The sequence below is a fragment of the Microcebus murinus genome, chromosome 16 (assembly GCF_040939455.1).
Source record: "Microcebus murinus isolate Inina chromosome 16, M.murinus_Inina_mat1.0, whole genome shotgun sequence".
NCBI lineage: Eukaryota > Metazoa > Chordata > Mammalia > Primates > Cheirogaleidae > Microcebus > Microcebus murinus.
This window is the reverse complement of record NC_134119.1, coordinates 13,143,204-13,159,937: the sequence shown is the minus strand read 5'-3', so window position 1 is coordinate 13,159,937 and position 16,734 is coordinate 13,143,204. Positions and strand designations below refer to the sequence as shown.

The window sequence follows — 16,734 nt, the reverse complement described above, 5'->3', positions numbered from 1 at the left end:
GGCCGGGCGCTGTGGCTCACGCCTGTAATCCTAGCTCTTGGGAGGCCGAGGCGGGCGGATTGCTCAAGGTCAGGAGTTCAAAACCAGCCTGAGCAAGAGCGAGACCCCGTCTCTACTATAAATAGAAAGAAATTAATTGGCCAACTGATATATATATAAAAAAATTAGCCGGGCATGGTGGCGCATGCCTGTAGTCCCAGCTACCCGGGAGGCTGAGGCAGAAGGATCACTCGAGCCCAGGAGTTTGAGGTTGCTGTGAGCTAGGCTGACGCCACGGCACTCACTCTAGCCTGGGCAACAAAGCGAGACTCTGTCTCAAAAAAAAAAAAAAAAAAAAGAAGGCCAGGCGCGTTGGCTCACGCCTATAATCCTAGCACTCTGGGAGGCAGAGGCGGGCGGATTGCTCGAGGTCAGGAGTTCAAAACCAGCCTGAGCAAGAGCGAGACCCTGTCTCTACTATAAAAAGAAAGAAGTTAATTGGCCAACTAATATATATAGAAAAAAAAATTAGCCAGGCATGGTGGCGCATGCCTGTAGTCCCAGCTACTTGGGAGGCTGAGGCAAAAGGATCGCTTGAGCCCAGGAGTTTGAGGTTGCCGTGAGTTAGGCTGACGGCAAGGCACTCACTCTAGCCTGGGCAACAAAGAGAGACTCTGTCTCAAAAAAAGAAAGAAAAAAGAATATTTAAAGGTTCCCTTGAAAAATCAGAAATCTGGCAACACTGAGCCCACGTTCCCAACTTGACAAGAACCAGCAGGAAGAAAAGGTCCTCAAGATCTTTTCATAAAGGCAGACCTGTCTACCCCAGCATTTTGAGACCTGTTAGCGGGTGATAGCAGCTCTTTTATACGAAAGGGTAGAACTGCCAGCGTGCAGCATGTCTCAAAAGGTTAAGTGCTGCTCGGGTAAGTGTTACACACCCGTGTGCACACACAAGCTCATGTATGTGTATGACAAGTCATGATGAGCACACTTTTGCTTTCGTTCACCCCAGACCCTGCCACTTTCCAACCTCGCTCATTTCTGTATCTGCCTGATCCCCCTGAAGTACTTGAGTTTTCAACTTAACAGTATGACTTATATAAAACCAACATAGGAAAAGCCCTGGAAACAGTATCTAAGGGCTGACTATGGGTGGTGGGGTTATCCAGTGACGTTAGTTTTTGTAATAAACAATCATTCTACAACAAAATAGTGGGGTTGTGGTTTTTATTGGTTTGGTTTCATAATTAATTATATAAAAAGGGAGGGTACACGAAATCACCCTCCTTTCTCCCCTATAATGGTAACCCACAGTGGAGCTACAAAACCAAAGGACCATTAGCACAGAGGGTAGTAAAAGCCAGACCCCAGGACTCTGACCCTAACAATGTTAATGACTTAGAGCAGCTCCTGCAAGCAAACACTGGTGAAGGCATGGATTCTGGCCAGGAGGCCTACATAAAAGTAGTACCGGGAAAATCACTGCGAACATCCACCACTGTGGCCATCTCAACAGCAGGATTCCAAGCCATTGGGAGTTAAAGGCTTTCTGGCTGAGCCAGTGCTTCCCAGAAAGCCAAATCCACTTCTAAGAATTATAGGCACATGGCTCTGGGTTCTTCAATCTCCCCAACAAAAGGAAGATTTCTAAACTCATAAAAGTTTTATGTAATTAACATTTCAACTTGTAGTTTTATGCTGCTGATCACAAAATTTTCACTGCTGAAGCTACTTACACAGTCTTCTATCCTGTGACATGACAATTTTTTTCTTTTTTCTGAGACAAAGTCTCGCTCTGTTGCCAGGCTAGAGAGCAGTGGGGTCATTGTAGCTCACTGCGACCTCAAACTCCTGGGCTCAAGCAATCCTCCCACCTCAGCCTCCCTGGTAGCTAGTGTTACAAGCATGTGCCACCACACTTGGTTGACAATCTTTTTTTTTTTTTTTTTTTTTATAAACCACAGTCTTATCTCAATATATTATTCCCAACTGTGGAGGCATTTTAACTTTTCCCTCCACTAAACGCTATTATTGCTGCTAACAGCAGAGGGCAGGAGGGTAAAGTGAAAAGAAAACCAGCTGAGATTGAGGATCTGGCTGTGGGGACTTAGGCACTTCCCTTACGTGCTCTGCCGGGCCCTCAATTTGCCTTCTGTAAAATGGGGAGACTGACTTAGTTTCCTCTAACTCTCTTAGTCTATGATTGTGGTTAGCAAGTTATGGCCCACAGGCCAAATCTGGCATACCACCTGTTCCTGTAAGGCCTGCAAGCTAAAAAAAATATTTAACATTTTTTAATGGTAGGAGGGAAGAATAATGGTTCCTGAACAAGCAACTTATAGGAAATTCAAATTCCAGTGCCCATCACCAAAGCACTATTGGAACTCAGCCACACAATGTCCACGGCTGCTTTAGTGCTGCAACAAGCGTGTGCGATAGTAGCATCGTTTTGACAAAGACCCAAAAAGCCTAAAATATTGACTATCTGGGCCCCTTACAGAAAAGGGAGCAATTTGTAAGATTAAAATGATTTTGAGTATCACCCCCCCTTCCTACACCACTCATGATTTGGCTAACTCATGATTTGTAAAATGACCCAAGCACATACTGGTAAAGGGACTTTAAAGTCTACTGAAATAAGGGATCTTCTAACTTCTCACCTAAAAAGCCGATCAAATGGTAAGGGATTTGTCAGAAGTGTCATGCCACTTATCCCTCTCCTTTTGTACCTCTTGAGGGAAGAGAAAAGCTAAGTTAAACACATTACACCTGTCCTCATATTCCACTAAAACTTTATTTTTTGAAATGTGGTATAGGAAACCAATACTGGTGCACACACCAACATGTTTTGTTATGTATAAATTTCATATATATTGGGGAAAACACAACACGCAACTTAAACACGTGAGCCTATGTATTTTTCTTTGGCTTGAGACAAAGCTAAGTCACAGATTTAATATTTAAGTATGTAATAATATATGGCAAAAAATCATGGCAGTGAAAGTGCAGGCAACAGTGATTCACAAAGTTGCTGCCAAGGTTAAAATTTAAAACCCTTCCGGCCAAAGCATGCTCTCTGTGGGAACTAAAGGGCCAACAGGTTTGTATCGTATTTTGTGTACCTGGCTTAAATGGAATCATGTCATGGAATAAAAGTGAGCTTTTAAAGGACTCTGGGCAGAAGCAAGGGGGCAAAGGGGAAAATTTTTCTGAAATGATGTCAACACAAATTATGTTAACCCCAGAACAAAACTCTATAACTCAACGGTCTATGTATGAATCAAAACTGGAGGCCGGGCGCTGTGGCTCACGCCTGTAATCCTAGCTCTTGGGAGGCCGAGGCGGGCGGATTGCTCAAGGTCAGGAGTTCAAAACCAGCCTGAGCAAGAGTGAGACCCCGTCTCTACTATAAATAGAAAGAAATTAATTGGCCAGCTGATATATATATAAAAAATTAGCCGGGCATGGTGGCGCATGCCTGTAGTCCCAGCTACCCGGGAGGCTGAGGCAGAAGGATCACTTGAGCCCAGGAGTTTGAGGTTGCTGTGAGCTAGGCTGACGCCACGGCACTCACTCTAGCCTGGGCAACAAAGCGAGACTCTGTCTCAAAAAAAAAAAAAAAAAACTGGAGACAAGACTATAGCCTTTGTTTAGAAGAATCAACAACCACAGGTCTCTAACTCCCTCCACCCTTCCTACAGCCACTTGGGAAGCAGTACTTGAAAATAAGCAAGAAACAACACAACCGAAATGGGTGGAATTCTTTTGAGTTCACAATTGACTAAGTCCCCTTCATTTTACCTTCTGGGTCTCTTAGAGAACCAACTTGCTCCTTAAACAGTTCCTATGTGAAGGAGGGAGGAGGGGAGGGGAGGGGAGGGGAGGGGAGGGGAGGGGAGGGGAGGGGAGGGGAGGGGAGGGGAGGGGAGGGGAGGGGAGGGGAGGGGAGGGGAGGGGAGGGGAGAGAGGGGGTGGGGGAGGGGAGAGAGGGGGTGGGGGAGGGGAGAGGGAGGGGTGGGGGTGGGGGGTCTTCTGAAAGACTTTTCAGAAGTCTAGTGATCCAACCCAGTTGATATGCTTCATTCATTCTACAAAACATTCTAAGATACTCTGACCTGACATTTAATGAACTAGGGATTTTACTTAAAAACCCAGACTTCCCATTCCTCCAGAAGAGGATCTGAAAACCCCGAGTCCGTGTTCCCGCATGGCCACCATGGGCTGGGGCCCACGCAGTCCCCCATCCCCACCCCTCTCTCTGGCCCCCCCAGCCGGGTCCTGGGGGCCAGCTGCCATTCCCCATCCCCATCACACTCCGTGTCTCTGTGCCACACCTCTCCACGGTGGAACAACAAAGAACCAATTATGAAGGCAATTTTCAAGAAAAATGAGAGCAAAACCACTTCCTTGTGAAGGCGATAAAAGTCATTAAGTATTTAACATGTGACCAAATTATGTTTGGGCAGAAAGAATTCCACTAAGTCCCCATCACTCTTCTTACTCTCAGCCAGCATCCCTCAGCTGCGCCACTTCTCTGACCCACGTAGCCACCTGGATCCTCACAGCAATCACCGTGATAACAGTAATACAGCAGCTAACCTTTCGTGCAGTACTTACTATTTTAGGTGCTGTTCTAAGTCCTTTACTGGTGGGCAGTATTATGACCGTCATGTTAACAGATGGGGAAACTAAGGCACGTAGAGTTAAGTACCTTACCAGAAGCCAAATAGCTAGTGAGTGGCAGGGCTGGGCTTTGAGACGAGCCTCTGCCTTCTTAACCACTCTACCCCAGCATGACCCAAAAACACAACATGACTGCTAACCAAGGCGCCCTCTGAGGGAGTGGGATGCCTCTGGGGAGAGAGAATATTATCTGCACCTTTCATGTTTCACTAACATCTGAGCATTTAGTGTGAGTGCATTGTTTTGATAGAAAAGGAAACTTTCCATTAAAGCAAAATTCTTGGGAAAGAAAAAAAAAAAAAACATTTATGAAAAGTTGTGATTAATCCAAACGGCTGCGACATCTGAACTGAGTTTGGACAGATTTCTGGCCACCTCCATCCACCCACTTCTAGGAATGACCTCCAGGCAGCCTCTCTTGGGAATACTTCTCACTTTGGGGTCCCTAACAGCAAGAATCTCAGCTGGCTACTTATTTAAAATGTGCTCCACCGGGGTCCCCCCTTTGACCGCAGTGACGCTCACACGCTTGGGCCCAACAGACCTGGCACCCCCTCCCGCCGGGGCTGACCTGTGCTCTTATCCAGGAAGTCCATGGACTCCTCGCTGGCGCTGAAGTGGCTCGACGTGGGCTTCTTCTCGGTGTCCTGCTCCACGTCGGAGCCCGTGTGCACGGAAGAGTTGGTACTCATGGGGGAGCGCGGCATGTCCGACAGCGAAATCCGGCGCCCCGTGCCCCCGCTCAGCATGGGCTTGCCCATCAGGATCTTGGGGGACGCCGTCATGTCGAAGTTGAGCTTGATCTTCTCCTGCTTGTCTATCTTGGCGGTGCCGGCGCTGGGGTTGCTGGGGTCGAGCAGCATTTGGTACTGGCTATTGGGCGTGTAGGGCGTCCTGAACGGAGAGTAATTAAAAACCCCAAACTTCCTGCGGATGTTCTCCACGTAGACCTCCATCTCCTGCATGGCGCTGTTGAAGATGCTTTTCGTCTTTTTCACAGAAAAAGGAATTTCTTTAGACATGAGGTAGCAATTATTTATTGGAACCCAGGCCCTAGGAGGGCAAAAGAGAAAGAGGCTTTTTTAAGTCAACGTTAGTAATATCTGAGGCTGGTTTTTTGTTTTGTTTTGTTTTCTTAATGTGACCCAAAATAGCCTGGCACATTTGCCAGGATTATTAAACCCTTATTCTATTTTTTTTAAAAGTACTTGGCTCTTGGGAGGCCGAGGCGGGCGGATTGCTCAAGGTCAGGAGTTCAAAACCAGCCTGAGCAAGAGCGAGACCCCGTCTCTACTATAAATAGAAAGAAATTAATTGGCCAACTGATATATATATAAAAAATTAGCCGGGCATGGTGGCGCATGCCTGTAGTCCCAGCTACTCGGGAGGCTGAGGCAGAAGGATCACTCAAGCCCAGGAGTTTGAGGTTGCTGTGAGCTAGGCTGACGCCACGGCACTCACTCTAGCCTGGACAACAAAGCGAGACTCTGTCTCAAAAAAAAAAAAAAAAAAGTACTTGGTTTGAAGGGTTAATGATCCACTTAACAGACAGGTTCCACCCTAAGAACAGAACATGGACGAGGCTCCGCTACAATGTTAAAAGGCTCAATAGACTCAGTCCTTTTCATCCCTAAAAAATAACTCCCCTTTGGTTTCCAGTCGGTGGAGAGTAAGCTATCAGTCATTGCACCCCGGACACCTCCGAAAGGAGACTCATTCCCCAGATCTCACCAAGCTTCACGCAGACATAAAGAGCTTCCTTTTCTCCGTGCCATTCTCAAAGGGACTAGAAGGAAACTTTGGAAACCCACGTCGCTAACGGAGGTACGTGTTTTTGAACGTGAGATAATCCACACAGAAAAGCCCCGCAAGACAGCCCATCAGCCTTCAGGTATACACCTTCCACTTTCCATCCTGGGCCAGTTCCGTCTTCCTACCGTCCACACCCCACCTGCCCCATGTGCTCTGCAGGGTCCCAATAGAGCAAAAATGACAGCAGTGGCTTTTCTGGAACCAGCGACCCACGGCAGGAGTTGGGAACACTGCAACCGCCACTGTGGGTGACAGCAGAGCCAATGCAGGGACATCCAGGACACGAGGCTGCCACACAGACGACTGCCCAGCCTCAGCCCGGTTTGCAGCTGGGAAACTGGCAAGAGTGAGCTTTTCCAAGGAGGCCTTTTGGATTTCACAGACCACAAACTCCAGCCAGGCATAAGCAACGGGGAGCAAAGTGGACTTCAGAGAAGTAGAAAACTCACGTCTGGGTCAACGGGAGAAAGCAGCATCTACCCAGTTGCTATCCAAGGGGACCACTGTAGGAGTCTGGACCCAAACTGCCTAGCCTTCCAGTGTTTTAAAGAGAAGCAGAAAAAAAATTGCACTTTTTAATGTTACATTTTTACCCCATTTCAAACAGGAAGCATCTAATTTTTATTTTTAAGAGAAAACCACCCAGGGGAAATAAAGCATGTCCCTGGGGCAGATTGTTTGCAGCTCTTGGTGATACTAGATGGCAACATAATCTAAAACTAAATATCCTAAAAACATCTAACTGCTCCCTCACAGTGCTGGAAATTACCAGCGTCTCATACATTCCGACTGCTGTCTCTCTGCTGAGACCGGAGAGCCACACCTCCAGCCAGAGGGAAAGCAGCTGGGCAGGGGCCGTGCTCTCAAGGTAAGAGCTCGCCCCCAGGGGAGGCCCAGTTCCGACTGGACGGGTGAAGACCAGGACTGGACAGGACAGGTCTGGGATCCTCAAGAGTCAAGCAGCCCCACCCAGGGCTTATCAGCCAGTAGGTCCTGTGACCTTTCCCTTCCCTGTCCTGCCCCGTCCCACCCCTACCCTTGTCTGGTATCCAGGCCACACAAGTGCCTACCATGAATTGCTCCACTGGAAAGTAAAAGTGTTTCTTTTCCTTAAAGCAAGCCCAGGAAATATTTAAATGGCAACTAGAGTTGCTCTACAATATAAAGCCTTTGGGAGGGACAAAGGCTAGAGTCACCCTGCCTCAGTTCTCAGCAGCCTGGCTTCTTCCTAGCTGTGTGATCCTGGGCTAGGTATTACCTTCTATGGGCCTCAGTTTTCTTATTGGTAAGATGGAGATAAAAGGAGCTTCTACAAAAAAAAAAAGCACTTAAAACAGTGCCTGGTGCATGGTGGGCATTCAACGCATGTCAGCCTTTGTAGGCACTAAGTAAAATATTTCCTATGCTTTTACATAATTGTGTGTTTATCTCTATGAAATACCCCTCCCCAAAAAAGCAAATTCTTTTAAGGGACAGAAAGCATGCAGGGAGACGCTTCAGAACATGCCCGGGTCTGCCCGAGAGCCCTCACAGGCTCGCTCTGGCATTTACGAACTTGACGATGAACGTGTGGCATTTCAGTTACTCCTCACCCTGCCGTCCTGACCTAGTTCCCTCAGGCAGGTCCAGGCTTACGTCTGACTCCACAACCCTGGGCACGAGGCCTCCCTCTCCTCCCTCGCTCCTGAGTCTCACCCAGAGCCGTAAGAAGGTATATCTCAGAACGAGGATGCCCCCAGGAAGCTGTGAGACCCCCCCCAAGGCCAAAGCCCCCTGGACCCCCACAGCTGTACTGCCCGACCACCGTGGAACGCCCTCAGCAGCTCCCTCGGGGGCTCCCCGCCACCCCAAATAGACAGCACGTCACACTCCCTCAGTAGGGACGGAAGACAGGACGGGCAGGAAGAGGGGGCAGGAAACTCGTGGCCACGGGACTCAGGCTTTCTTTTTCACAAAGGAACGGAAGGTACCTGGCTTCCATGACAACTTCCATATGGAATTCAAGCCCTCGACCTGCAAGTTTTGGGGGAAAAGCTTGTGCAAAGCTCATGCATCCCTCCTGGTGCCCTCTAAGCCACCTCCATGGCTGGCTTTAGGGCGTAAGAGACCCCCGCAGAGTGGTCACAGCTGAGACCAGAATCATCGACTCTAAGGGTCTGGGAATAAAATGGTCCATGGCAGTAAGCCCTGCTTTCCCGCCACCCGCCTATATCCTAAGTGTGTGTATCCATTCTGTGTTGCCCCATAGAGTAAGAATCCCAAGTCATCAAGACAGTTCACACTTGCCATGCTCTGATGAAGAAGCGGGAGGTACAGCCCGCCATCAATTCCTCCTGCTTTTCAAATAAACAAATTCCTGCCCCCTACCCCACCCCGATTCATCTCCCACCATCCTCTCCCTCCTCCCCCCACCCTATTTAAACCACACCGTCCTCCTGGCTTTTCCCGAACGCTCTGGACCTCAGCCCTTCGGTGCCCCTGAGCCTCGGCTCTTGCTGGGGCACCACCTCCCAACCTGAGATCACCCAGCCTATCTGTTCACCTGGGCATCATCCACCTTCCCCGCTAGGATGTCGGCCTTCAGACAGGCAGAGGCAGGACCTGCCTGGCTCACTCCTATGTCCCCATCATCTAGTGCACAGCCTGGCGAACAGCAGGCACCAGAGACGTATTTCTTTGAATGAAGTTGTATAAATGAATTTCAGAAAGAATTCCAACAAGAGTGGTGAAAATCAAAGTATAATACTTCCTACTGAACCCAGCACCATCTCGAGTACTTTCCATTTTATCTCCTGACAATGGACTGTTGGGATTCCTAGCAAATGATTTTGCAGATCACTTTCGAATTCACGCTTTTTCTTTGATCTGCAAGATGATGAGCAAAACTTGAGAGCATTCTTTCAGATTCTGATGTTTAAAAATGTAAACTGGGCCAGGTGCGGTGGCTCACACCTGTAATCTTAGCACTCTGGGAGGCTGAGGCCGGCAGATTGCTCAAGGTCAGGAGTTCAAAACCAGCCTGAGCAAGAGCAAGACCCCATCTCTAATAGAAAGAAATTAATTGGCCAACTAAAAATATATGGAAAAATTAGCCAGGCATGGTGGCGCATGCCTGTAGTCCCAGCTACTCGGGAGGCTGAGGCAGCAGGATCGCTTGAGCCCAGGAGTTTGAGGTTGCTGTGAGCTAGGCTGACGCCACGGCACTCACTCTAGCCTGGGCAACAAAGCGAGACTCTGTCTCAAAAAATAAAAATAAATAAAAAATAATAATAAAATAAAAATATAAACTGTATCTTCTGTATATTCTGCATGTATATTTAATTTTTAGGACATGTATTTTGAATAGTCTGCTCTACACACTTTCTCAAACTGCCTGGTGGGATTTTGAGAGAGTCTTTGCCTCGTTTAATCATAACATAACTTGCTAAAAAAGAACTAAGATATTAACTGCTGCTCATCTCGGCCTACCTGTCGTTCTCACACATGCAGGGGGCTCCATGCTAAAGGGAACTGCTATTAGCTGGAATAATTCGCTCTGCCTGGTGCACAGGGAAAGGGGAGGGCAGGAAGGCTGGGAGGAGGGCTCACACCTGTCAAAACAGCAACCCCTTGTAATTTCCCATTGCGGCTTCAGAAAAAAGGAACAGGGAGGGAACTGCTCAGCACTATGATAAGAGATTCATTTACTGGCAATCTGGGGAAATACTTCTGATCCCTGAAAGCATTATTTTGAAAAGCAATTTACTCAGAGGCTTAATTTACTCCAGAAAAAAAATTAAAGAAAAAGAAAACAGCAGCACGGGACCAATTCCAATGCTGGTCTCATCAACAGAACCAGTAAAGTAAGATTATTTTCTAACATACCTGAGAAAACTGAAGCCCACGCATCATCAAGCTAAACATAGCACAGGAAAACATTTTTCAATGACAAGATCAACAGGTGGTACCATGACAACAAAAAATAGTCCACCCTCCACTTCTTTTTCTCTCCAATGACAGTATCAAAGGTTCAGTAAAAGCTGCACATTCAAAGCCTGCTTTTAATACCCACCTGTCGTGTTGTCCAAAGAAACGGGCATCAACCTGCCCATCTTTATCCCTCAGAGCTTTTGCAGGCCAGAATGGAAACCCTTTCAGTTTTGCCCAGACCAAAGGATGTGGATTGCTCTAGGAAAAGAAACAAAATCCAGAGTTTATACATATTTGACAGCAAGGTACGCATTAAAGCTTGGTATGTGAGGATGAGCAGGGTTGAGGGACACGGGTCCCAAATGGAAAGAGAAGAATTTCAAGCAGGGTCTGCCCACGAGGTATTCCCTAGAAAGTGTGTGGCCATGATGCCCGGACAGAACTGGAATGGGATCAAATGGTGAAATTGAGAAGAACTGAATGACGGTAAAAGCAGGCTTGAATCCTGGCTGTGCTATTACCTGGTGGCCATGAGCAAGTGATCTCACATTTCTTTGCAACATACACAGAGACAATAATACCCACACCCTCTGCTAAGTATGGATTAAATGTGCATCAAGCCTACCATATAATAAGGGGCCATATTAGCTACCTTTATTCTTCATCAAAAGCTACACAAGTGCTAATCTCCAAAGGCAGGAAGAGATGTAAAGTATGTTTTCCCAACTTTACTTGCCCACTCTATTCTCCTTGAACCCTTTAACCCTCCATCTTTCCAACACACACACCAGCCCACCCCAACAATGCACTCCTCCAATTTGGAAAATGCAGATCCATGTAGGAAACCAGGGTGCTTTTCTTCCCCCCAAGAACCATTATTTGGAGAGACAGTGGACTTAATCCAGGGAAGTATTTCCAAACCTCTTAAGAGAGGCCCAAGACGATTTGCAAATGACACACTGATTTAACACTCATCTGACCACCTGCAGTGCTCTGCCCCAACCCACAACCCCCTTGATAAGCTTTCACCCTGCATCCTACAGTGTGCCCAGGCAAACAAACCCAGCAAATGATGCTGCTGTCCTACCACATGAACTTTCAGCCTAAGAACTTTATCCTATCTAGGTAATTTTCACTCTGCTGTAACTTTATCAATAAAAAATTATTTTAGGCTAGGTCCGGTGGCTCACGCCTGTAATCCTAGCACTTTGGGAGGCTGAGGTGAGAGGATCGCTTGAGGCCAAGAATTTGAGACAAGCCTGAGAAAGAGTGAGACCCCCATCTCTGCAAAAAAAATATAGAAAAAGTAGCCAGGCATGGTGGTGTGCACCTGTAGTCCCAGCTACTCAGGAGGCTGAGGCAGGAGGACTGCTTGAGCCCAGGAGTTTGAGGTTGCAGTGAGCTAAGCTGACAGCACTGCACTGTACCAGATTGACCAAGTGAGACTCTGTCTCAAAAAGAAAAATTTATTTTGAAACTTCATCCAAAGTTTCATCTAACGAGCCACCTGAAGAAAGCTGTCTCGGGGTAGTCACCATAAGCACAGGGTTCAGTAAATGAAACAAGCAAAGTGAATCCAACTTACACAAGGCTCACAAAACCAGTTATCTCGTTTTTGGCAAGCAGCTAGATAACATTCTGGACATACTTCGATTTCGTTCATCTGTAAAGCAAAAAGACATTAGAATGTGTCACCCCAGAGGCCTTCCGTCTGGCTGCCCTCAATAAATGCTTGATGATTCTGAAGGATAAGATTAAACCAAGCCCCATAGCAGGAACGCCTTGGAGATGAATCCAAACTGCTCACCAGTCCCCACGCGTCCCCCCGTCCAAGCCGCGCCCCTTCTCTCTGGTCCAGCACGAAAGCTGGCTCCCCAGGGCCTCTGGCTTCCACTCTTGCCCCACTCCGGCCTTCACCACGCACCAGCCAGAGCCACCATTTACAGACATAAATCTGATCTTGTCCTGCCCCTGCTTAAAAGCTTCCAGCAACTTGCCCCGATACCAGTACTTCTCTGCCAGGGCAGGGCAGCCCTTCCCTCCACCCCTGGGAACATGTCTGGAGACGCTTCTGGTCATCACAACTGGGCAGGGGGCACTGCTGGAATCTATGGTGCACAGGACCGACTCCACAACAAAGAATTCTCTGGCCCCAAACGTCAATAGTGCCAAGTTGAGAAACTAACAATAAAATCTAAACACCAGATCAGTTCCTTCCAAGCCTCCACCCACCTGTCTGAGCTCATCTCATACCAGCTCTGCTCCCCAAGCCCTTCCAGCCGTCCTGGCCTCCTCTACTTGCTATGCCCAATTCCTATGCACCTCTAACCACACCGTCCAGAGCAGTTCATTAGTACCACGTTGCCCTATTTTATTTCCAATGACGACAATCTGAAAATTCAGTTTACTTATTTATTGTCCTTTTCTTTCTTAAGAAAGTACCTGCCCCCAGAATAGTATCATGGCTTATAATCAAAGGCCCTAGAAGCTCTCTTTTTGAATCTAAATTCAGACTCTACTATTTACAGTTCTGTGATTTTAGGGGAAGGTGCTTATCTTCTCTGACCCTCCGTGTCTTCATCTGCAGAAGAGGGATGAGAGCAGTGCCCGCGACGTAGGGTTGTTATACAAACTAAATGAGATAAATGCAAAGCGCTTCAAGTGATTCAGAAACCAAGGCATAGGTTTACACTTACTGAAGATTTAGAGTGTGCTGGTATCATTCTAAGTGTTCTAAACATGTTAACTCATTTATTCCTCACACCCTCTGTGAGGTAAGGCTGTCGTTACTCATTTCTCCCATTTCACAAAGGGAGAAAATGAGGCCCAAAGAACTCAAGTAACCGGCCCACGGTCTTGCAGCAGCAAAGTGGCAGGGTCTGGATTTGAACCAAGGCAGTCGGGCTCCAAAGCCCATGCATGTCACCCCTGCACAGATATCTGCTATTGTCTCCCTATCACCATCAGCCTTGTTTTTCTCTTTACCTCCTGTCATCATGCAAGGTGCCACATACACAGCAGGTGCCCAGTATCATAAGAGTGACCGACTGACTTAACAGGTCAATGAGTAAGTAAGTGAATGAATGCATAAATAAATGGTAGAATGCATCTCCTTCTAGCCTACTCTGCTTCTAAGCTACTCCAAAGGAACGTATCTCAAACAGTCCATCAAAGAAATGTAAACTAAAATTACAGTCAGATGCTACCATTTTTACTGATCACATTGGGGGGACATGTATACATATATTTTTTAAATTAGAACTCTCGGTGTTGGAAAGGACACAGAAAAACGACCACACTCATCCACTCCAGGCTACTGTATAATTTGCCACAGCTCTGCTATTAGTAAAAGGTAATCAAGAAGGCTCCACTTAAAGCCTGTGCCACATTTACAGCCTCTGACTGACCTAGAATTGCATTTCTAAAAATCAAACTAAGGAAATCACCAGAAGTGCAATGATATTCATCATCTTTTTACGTTAAAATGCTGATAAACCTGGATACTAAAATGACAAAAAAGGAACAATGAAATATTATAAATGTCTGTGAATTGTACATAGAAATATTATACAGCCAGGAAATATTCTGTTCTTCCTATGTGTTTAATTACCTAGGAAAACAGAAAATACTCAAACTTAGTGCAAAGGCAGTTTATAGAGCTCTCTGTATACAAATACACCAACATAGATGGATCCCAATGATATCTAAGCAGACTTTCTTTACAAATGAGTGAACGAATGAATGGGAGCACACAGACAGGATGAAGGACATTATATCTCGGTTTTTTATTCTTACAATTGGGATCTAATAAAGACACATCATTTCAACTGCCAGCCTATCCCACAACCACCACAGCCTCGGGGCTCACAAGTCCAACAAGTTTATTCTAGCCACACCATCAAACGTGTGGGTATTTGCAAGAGGGACACACTCTTCAGGACACCTGGGCCACTCTATGAAAAACAGTCGAGCCCTTTCCCCCAAATGTCAAAACCCAAACCCTCTTCTGCAAGAGGAGTGAAAAAGACCTAACTCAATACCACAGATCATGAGGCCAAGGTCAGAAATTATTAATTCTATCTAGGCAACCAAGAAACCTCAGGATACTCAGTGCTTGCCCATGACTTAAGGGTGAAAAATAAAAAGTGATTTCCATCTCCCTTAGATTCATTAGGCTGTTTAGTAACATATGGGGACCCCTCTTTGTTGCTTCTGCTTTCCTTGCAGAGTAGGGGCTCTGTCTATGCCTCAACAAATTCCAAAATCACCTTGGCTACCCACTGGGAGATTCTGCAAATGCAAACAGCAGCAGCTACCCCAACCCCTCACTCTGGGGACACCTGAAATGGGACGGTGGGAAACACATACCTCATGTTCACAGATTTTGATGACTACTTTCGCTATTTGCGTCAATTTGTGATTTCCTAAGGGAATAAGAAAATAGGATTAATTCTAATGGAAACACTACAACACCCAGCCTGGGGATTATACTTCCACCACCAACATTTTAACTTGCTTTCCCCCAGGATTAAGCTTTTAAAAGGCTAAAAAACCAGAAGTTTCTGGCTTCTGATACTGGTTCAAATTATGTATTAATAATTTGTCCCATCAAAGTTGACCAATCTTTGATGCCTTGATGTGGTCTTCTCTGAAACTGAGCAATTTATGTGGGTTTCCCTAGAGAGTGTGGATTTATGCTTTCAAAATGCTTTGACACCCTAAAGGGAATTAGTGGAAAGGAACCTTAATTCTACCCACTGCTGCAGACGCCAACCCAAGAAGGGTATGAGGGAAAGAAGGAGGGTTGGTCTGCCTGGTGCTTTGAAATGCATTTTCTTGTTAACTCCTCAAGAAGCCATATTAGGAAGGAGGAGGTTTGAAATGTGCCCATTTAATTAGCGAGGAGGCCATGGCTCAGTGGAGTCATCGCTTACATTCTCACGAGAACACTTCCGTAATAAAATAAGCACTTGTCCCCAGGTCTAGAAATCCTTCACCTTTGCACTAACCCAGAGCACAAGATGGTCAAAAAGTCATGTTTTCTTTAACCTTACGCTATTTACAGAAATTATAAATTTGTTGACAAGAAGATTTCACACACACACACACACAAAAAAAAACCCAATACCTAGATTTCCTACTTGCCCTGAAAACTCACAAGATCTCATAACTCTGTAACCAACAAAGCCCTGGAGCTGCCAACAGTGACTTCTCCAGACCAGAAAGGAGTTCCCTGCTCTCCATGATCCCCAGCACTTCGTGGGGCCATGGCCATCCTGGCTTTGCTGATGCATTTCTTCCTGACCTCATTCACTTGTTCACATGATTTGATGGGCCAGGCCTTTCCATATATTTGCATTTATAATCTTTACACAGATTTTCTCAGTGCCTCGTGCCTCTCTATCTCCCCTCCCTGCACCCACGGCCCTGCTACTGAGTTAACAATGCAGTATGTGGGCTTAAAAGCAGCCATCCATTCCCGTGTGTTTCCTTAAACACTAGCCAAAAGTCTACACTGGGCCTGAGGGGTATACAGGGAACAAGGCACGCCCTTAAAAGAGCTTACATCCTAATAAGCAACTGAAACAAACAAAAACAGCACCATTCGGAAAGCAAAACGTCTGAGAACAGCTGGCATCCTCTGGGCCATTCTTCGGGGAAGTTATCAAGACCAAGGCGGAGAAGCTGCAGCTGGGGGGCTGAGCACAAGAGGACCTGGGGACAAGGAGGGGGAGGGGCAGGACGCTGGAAGGTGTACCTGGCCAAAAAGCAGACAGAGGAGGTTGCAGGGTAAGGGGGAGCAAGGAGCAAGCACCCAGAGGGAAGACAGAATGGTAACCCCCACGGCGGCCAGAGGGCTCCATCCTCTAAATCCACAAAAACACAACTAAGAAAACTTTGTCCACAGCAGAAAGAACTCCCAAACAATCCAATTTTTGAAATGAAAGATTTAAATAGATATTTTACAAAAACACACATACACACGACTAATAAGCACATGAAATGATACTCAATACCACTGGTCATTAGGCAAAGGCAAATTAAAGCCACCATGACATACTATTTCGCACCTTCAAGAAAGACTAAAATTAAAAAGGCAGAAGATGTCAAGTATTGACAAGGATGTGGAGCAGTAAGGATTTTCATATACCCTGCTAGTTGAGTATAAAATGATATAACCACTTTGCAAAAACAGTTTGGCAATATGGAACTATAAATCTACTCAATGATCCAGCAATACGAGTCCTAGGTATTCACCCAAGAAAAATGAAAACATACATCCACACAGAGACTTGCACAAGATCACGGCAGCTTTATTCGTAACAGCCCGAAGCTGAAAAGAACCCA

At 46.4% G+C, this 16,734-nt stretch overlaps 1 protein-coding gene across 26 annotated transcripts in view; it reads right to left on the bottom strand.

Moving 5' to 3' along the window:
- ZMYND8 (zinc finger MYND-type containing 8) overlaps positions 1 to 16,734 on the bottom strand; it is a 141,950-nt gene that overhangs the window by 47,875 nt on the left and 77,341 nt on the right. For 25 of the 26 annotated variants that reach the window (XM_076010892.1, XM_012742957.3, XM_012742934.3 and 22 more), the window contains 4 exons: positions 14,755 to 14,810; positions 11,972 to 12,049; positions 10,529 to 10,644; positions 5,237 to 5,718 (listed from right to left, as the gene is read on the bottom strand). In XM_076010892.1, coding sequence (XP_075867007.1) covers positions 5,237 to 5,718; positions 10,529 to 10,644; positions 11,972 to 12,049; positions 14,755 to 14,810 — 732 coding nt within the window. The remainder of the gene's footprint in view (positions 1 to 5,236; positions 5,719 to 10,528; positions 10,645 to 11,971; positions 12,050 to 14,754; positions 14,811 to 16,734) is intronic. The other variant, XM_076010897.1, reaches the window with a different exon arrangement.